General features: G+C 53.6%; 1 protein-coding gene across 1 annotated transcript in view; it reads right to left on the reverse strand.

Moving 5' to 3' along the window:
* Positions 1 to 4,086: 4,086 nt before the first annotated feature.
* Positions 4,087 to 6,482, reverse strand: part of LOC130124768 (exostosin-1) — a 382,697-nt gene continuing 380,301 nt past the window's right edge. The window contains exon 12 of the mRNA XM_056294113.1: positions 4,087 to 4,272. Within this exon, the coding sequence (XP_056150088.1) occupies positions 4,087 to 4,272 (186 nt within the window). The remainder of the gene's footprint in view (positions 4,273 to 6,482) is intronic.

Raw genomic sequence — 6,482 nt, forward strand, 5'->3', positions numbered from 1 at the left:
ACACCCTGGACAGGCCATCACAGGGCCGACACACACACACACACACACACACACACACACACACACACACACACACACACACACACACACACACACACACACACACACACACACACACACACACACACACACACACACACACACATCTAGAGGGACAATTTAGTAAAGCCAATTCACCTGACCTACCTGTGTTTGGACTGTGGAAGGAATGAATCCCAAGCAGACATGGGGAGAACATGCAAACTCCCCACAGAGGACGACCCGGGATGGCCCCCAAGGTTGGACTACCCCGGGGCTCGAACCCAGGACCTTCTCGCTGGGAGGCGATCACGCTAACCACTGCACCACCGTGCTGCTCAGGTAAAGGGAAATGCTCGGTGGGGAGGTGCAGGAACGGCGGAGTAGATGGTAGGATAGAGGTAAGGTGGGGGTTTAGCAGAGAAAGACGAGGGGCAGAATGGAGGGACGAGAGTTGGAGACAGGGATGGTTTCTTAGATGAGGGGTGGGAGAAATGGAGAGAGACGGAAGGAGAGAAGAGGGAGTTTCATGGAAAGGTTGGTCCCCTCCTCTGTGGTCATATGCCCCTCAGGTACATGAAAAGGCTGTGTGTGTGTGTGTGTGTCTGTGTGTGTGTGTATGCATGAAAATGTGTTTAAGTGTTTGTGTGTGTGTGTGTGTGTGTGTGTGTGCGCATGAAAACGTATGTGTACAGTGCATGAAAATGTGTGTATGTGCATGAAAATGTGTTTGTTTGCATGACAATGTGTGCACATGAAAATGTGTGTGTGCGTATATAGTGTGTGTGTGTGCATGAAAATTGTATATATATATATATATATATATATATATTTCTGTGTGTGTGTGTGTGCATGAAAATGTGTGTATGTGTGTGTATATATGTGTGTGTGTGCATGAAAATGTGTGTATGTGTGCGTGTGTGTGTGTGTGTGTGTGAGGTTGTGTCTACGCTCCAGCTCGGAGCAACTGGTCTTGCACACGTGTTGTAAACGACATTAGAAGAAGTCCAGTCAAGTCTGCATAGAGGACAGAGTCCTGAGAAACAGGGGCGAGTGAGAGCAGGAGGGCAGATGTGAGGGCAGAGAGAGGGCAGGAAAAAAGAAAGGGAGGCGCACACCGGGTAAGGAAGGAAGCCGAGTCGCAGCCTTTCTGCCTCATGATGCAACATATCTTTATTTCTATTTTGTCATTACTTCATCGTACAGACAAGACACGTGACTGAAAAGCCACAGCAAAATACCACAGACACATTGCCCTCGTCCCTGGGTGCTGGGGGAGCAGCTAGACCACCTCACCTCCTCCTCGGCGTTTAGACCAAACATGTCTTCTTCAGCCTCCTGGCCATATTTACTGTATCTCTGTAGTCCTTCTGCCCAAACTTACACCATAAAATGTCTCTTGAGGTTTCTGGGCCTGGAGGGGTCCCGCTTCGCAGGTCCTCATACAACAGTCTTAGTACGCTTTCTACCAACCATGCAGCACTTCCGCCTAAGGTCAGGATGGAGGAGCCCTGCATCCACGTGTGCAGGCCTCACTGCATGATTCCTAAGGTGAGGATGGAGGAGCCCTGCATCCACGTGTGCAGGCCTCGCCGCATGATGCCTAAGGTCAGGATGGAGGAGCCCTGCATCCATGTGTGCAGGCCTCGCCGCATGATGGCTAAGGTCAGGATGGAGGAGCCCTGCATCCACGTGTGCAGGCCTCGCTGCATGATGCCTAAGGTCAGGATGGAGGAGCCCTGCATCCATGTGTGCAGGCCTCGCCGCATGATGGCTAAGGTCAGGATGGAGGAGCCCTGCATCCATGTGTGCAGGCCTCGCTGCATGATGCCTAAGGTCAGGATGGAGGAGCCCTGCATCCACGTGTGCAGGCCTCACCACATGATGCCTAAGGTCAGGATGGAGGAGCCCTGCATCCACGTGTGCAGGCCTCGCTGCATGATGCCTAAGGTCAGGATGGAGGAGCCCTGCATCCACGTGTGCAGGCCTCACTGCATGATTCCTAAGGTGAGGATGGAGGAGCCCTGCATCCATGTGTGCAGGCCTCGCTGCATGATGCCTAAGGTCAGGACGGAGGAGCCCTGCATCCATGTGTGCAGGCCTCACTGCATGATGCCTAAGGTGAGGATGGAGGAGCCCTGCATCCATGTGTGCAGGCCTCACTGCATGATGCCTAAGGTCAGGATGGAGGAGCCCTGCATCCACGTGTGCAGGCCTCGCCGCATGATTCCTAAGGTCAGGATGGAGGAGCCCTGCATCCACGTGTGCAGGCCTCACTGCATGATGGCTAAGGTCAGGATGGAGGAGCCCTGCATCCATGTGTGCAGGCCTCACTGCATGATGGCTAAGGTCAGGATGGAGGAGCCCTGCATCCACGTGTGCAGGCCTCACTGCATGATGGCTAAGGTCAGGATGGAGGAGCCCTGCATCCATGTGTGCAGGCCTCACTGCATGATGGCTAAGGTCAGGATGGAGGAGCCCTGCATCCACGTGTGCAGGCCTCGCCGCATGATGACTAAGGTCAGGATGGAGGAGCCCTGCATCCATGTGTGCAGGCCTCGCTGCATGATGCCTAAGGTCAGGATGGAGGAGCCCTGCATCCACGTGTGCAGGCCTCGCCGCATGATGACTAAGGTCAGGATGGAGGAGCCCTGCATCCATGTGTGCAGGCCTCGCCGCATGATGGCTAAGGTCAGGACGGAGGAGCCCTGCATCCATGTGTGCAGGCCTCACCGCATGATGGCTAAGGTCAGGATGGAGGAGCCCTGCATCCATGTGTGCAGGCCTCACTGCATGATGCCTAAGGTCAGGATGGAGGAGCCCTGCATCCATGTGTGCAGGCCTCGCCGCATGATGGCTAAGGTGAGGACGGAGGAGCCCTGCATCCATGTGTGCAGGCCTCGCCGCATGATGGCTAAGGTCAGGATGGAGGAGCCCTGCATCCATGTGTGCAGGCCTCGCTGCATGATGGCTAAGGTCAGGATGGAGGAGCCCTGCATCCACGTGTGCAGGCCTCACTGCATGATGCCCTAAGGTCAGGATGGAGGAGCCCTGCATCCACGTGTGCAGGCCTCGCCGCATGATGCCTAAGGTCAGGATGGAGGAGCCCTGCATCCATGTGTGCAGGCCTCGCTGCATGATGGCTAAGGTCAGGATGGAGGAGCCCTGCATCCACGTGTGCAGGCCTCACTGCATGATGGCTAAGGTCAGGATGGAGGAGCCCTGCATCCATGTGTGCAGGCCTCACTGCATGATGCCTAAGATGAGGATGGAGGAGCCCTGCATCCATGTGTGCAGGCCTCACTGCATGATGCCTAAGGTCAGGATGGAGGAGCCCTGCATCCACGTGTGCAGGCCTCGCCGCATGATGCCCTAAGGTCAGGATGGAGGAGCCCTGCATCCACGTGTGCAGGCCTCGCCGCATGATGCCTAAGGTCAGGATGGAGGAGCCCTGCATCCATGTGTGCAGGCCTCGCTGCATGATGGCTAAGGTCAGGATGGAGGAGCCCTGCATCCATGTGTGCAGGCCTCGCTGCATGATGCCTAAGGTGAGGATGGAGGAGCCCTGCATCCATGTGTGCAGGCCTCGCCGCATGATGACTAAGGTCAGGATGGAGGAGCCCTGCATCCACGTGTGCAGGCCTCGCTGCATGATGCCTAAGGTCAGGATGGAGGAGCCCTGCATCCACGTGTGCAGGCCTCGCCGCATGAGGACCCATGCAGTCATTATTCACGTGGGAGTTTGTATGTCATCATGGATTCAAGTATGCACACTCACTCACCGTCGTCAACAATGCACACACGTTCCCCTGCACTGTTTGAGGCTTACAAAATATGTGATTCAGTGTTGTATTTTCAGGTGGTTTGTGTGTCTATTCGCATGGCATCCTGACACGAGTGCGTGTGTGTAGTTTTATTTATGTAACCCATCCATCTTTATTACTTAACGGCCTCACGAATACGTCGTCTATGGTGTGATTAGTGTCATCATAACCTCTCACAGCTGGCAGACACACACACACACACACACACACAACAGAGTTCTTCTTCCACAGTGAGTCGGTGCGGTCACAGTCTCTCGATGTCTCTGTACTTCTTCCTCAAGATGGACACCTGGTCCCGGAACAACACGGGGTCCAGTCTCATCTGGGAGTGGACCAGAGGCATGAAGCCAAGCCAGCTGCTGAAGGCATTCATGCATGTCTGGCGCTGGGCAAAGTGATCCGGGTCAGCCCAACGAGATGTCTTGGATCCCTTGGTTAGGGGGGAGAGAGAAAGAGAGAGAGAGAGAGAGAGAGAGAGAGAGAGAGAGAGAGATGGGATGTTAGCTATCCCTGCATACATTCCTGCTGAAGTTGGTGGCTTGGGTGTTAGCAGACCATAAATAATCATGTCCATTTAAGATGACTTTCTGCTTTATTTGAACAGTGACAGTAGAGAGAGACGGGAAAGGCAGGGGAGGACATGCAGCAAAGGGCCCGGGCCAGACTCGAACCCAGGCCGCTGCGGTAAGGACTCAGCCCTCTACCAGGGGAGTCACCGGGGCTTCCAATTACCCATCCATTATCCAAACCGCTTATCCTGCTCTCAGGGGTGCTGGAGCCTATCCCAGCAGTCACTGGAAGGCAGATGAGGGGACACCCTGGACAGGCCACCAGACCATCACACACACACATCGGGACCTACACGTCTTTGGACTGTGGGAGGAAACCGGACCCCCGGAGGAAACCCACGCAGACCTGGGGAGAACATGCAAACTCCACACAGAGGACGACCCGGGACAACCCCCAAGGTTGGACTACCCCGGGGCTCGAACCCAGGACCTTCTTGCTGTGAGGTGACTGCGCTAACCACTGCACCACCGCGTCGTGTCAATTATGCCCCCAATTATGTCCATTTAAAATGACAAAGCACCACGTTGTTAAAGTGAGCCGTGTAAGACCAGAGCTGAGAACCAGAATCACTTCCTCTGCCATCTCATTTCATCCACTTTCACACACGGAATGAAACGAAACATGGATTCCCCCAGCCCACATCAGCCCACAGCAGCCCACATCACCCCCCTTCAGCCCCCAACAGCCCACATCAGCCCACATCAGCCCACAGTAGCCCACAGTAGCTCACAGTAACCCACAGCAGCTCACAACAGCCCACAACAGCGCAACACAAAGACACAAACACATATCCAAAAACTACAGGAACTACAAGAACACACATATCCACACTAACACACGTACCCACACTAACACACGTATCCACACTAACACACGTATCCACACTAACACACATATCCACACTAACACATATCCAAACTAACACACATAACCACACTAACACACATATCCAAGCTAGCACACATATCCACACTAACACACATATCCACACTAACACACATACCCACACTAACACACATATCCACACTAACACATATCCAAACTAACACACATAACCACACTAACACACATATCCAAGCTAACACACATATCCACACTAAAATAAATAAATAAATAAATAAATAAAATAACTGTCCAGGAGAGTGAACACCAGCCAGGATGACTGTTGGAACTGCCGGTCTGCATGTGCTAGCTGTTAGCTTAGCCTGCCCCACTTCCGCATCCCGTCAGACCGCCCTCGGTGTTTCCTCTTCGGACACAGCTCCAGGCAGGGCCGTGGTCCCTGGGCCCACAGGACGCAGCAGACCAAGCTCTCCCTGCCGATCCAGCACCAGCTCTCCCAGCCATCAAACCAAGACTAACTTAGACTCAGACGTGGACAAAGACACTGCATGGACGGTACGCCAATATTTTTTTCCTAGGATTAATCCGGAAAGTTCCCGCACTCAGGCGCAAGGGTTGGCCAGATCCGCCTGTCGGTCAGCTCTGGATTCATCTTAGGAAAAAAATATTCGCTTACCGTACACACGCAGTTAAGTTGGCACAGGTAGCTTGGTTGCAAACGTGGCTAATGGCTAACAGTCAGCTAGCGAACGTGGCTAGGGTTAGGGCTAGGGTTGTTGTGCGTTTGCATCGGCCTTGACTGACAGGCAGACCTGGCCAATCCTAGCGCCTGAGGGCGGGAACTTTCCGGACCCGTCCTAGGAAAAAAAATATTCGCCAACGGTGCTGTGTGAGGCCGCTGGAAACACCAATTTGCACCGCCATCTTTCCACACCGGAAGCGGTGCGGCTAATGTGGGAAGTCATTTTTCAGGGTCAGCGGCAGAGGGTGCGAGGATAACTTCAGTTCGCCGGGTCACTACTCTTCTCAGAAATGAGAGGGGACAGGAAATGGACACACGAGTTACTAATGCTAAAGTTTGGCTCATTTTTTGTGTGCAAAATTACCAATTAGGGCCTCTACTTTTGCGCCACTTCGGTACTTTTGGGGGTGTATGAAGCGTTATAACCTCTGTTTGAATGGGACTAGTTTCTTTCGGGGAGGTCAGGTTTTTTGTGCATTGCAGAC

The sequence above is a fragment of the Lampris incognitus genome, chromosome 15 (genome assembly GCF_029633865.1).
Source record: "Lampris incognitus isolate fLamInc1 chromosome 15, fLamInc1.hap2, whole genome shotgun sequence".
Classification (NCBI taxonomy): Eukaryota; Metazoa; Chordata; class Actinopteri; order Lampriformes; family Lampridae; genus Lampris; species Lampris incognitus.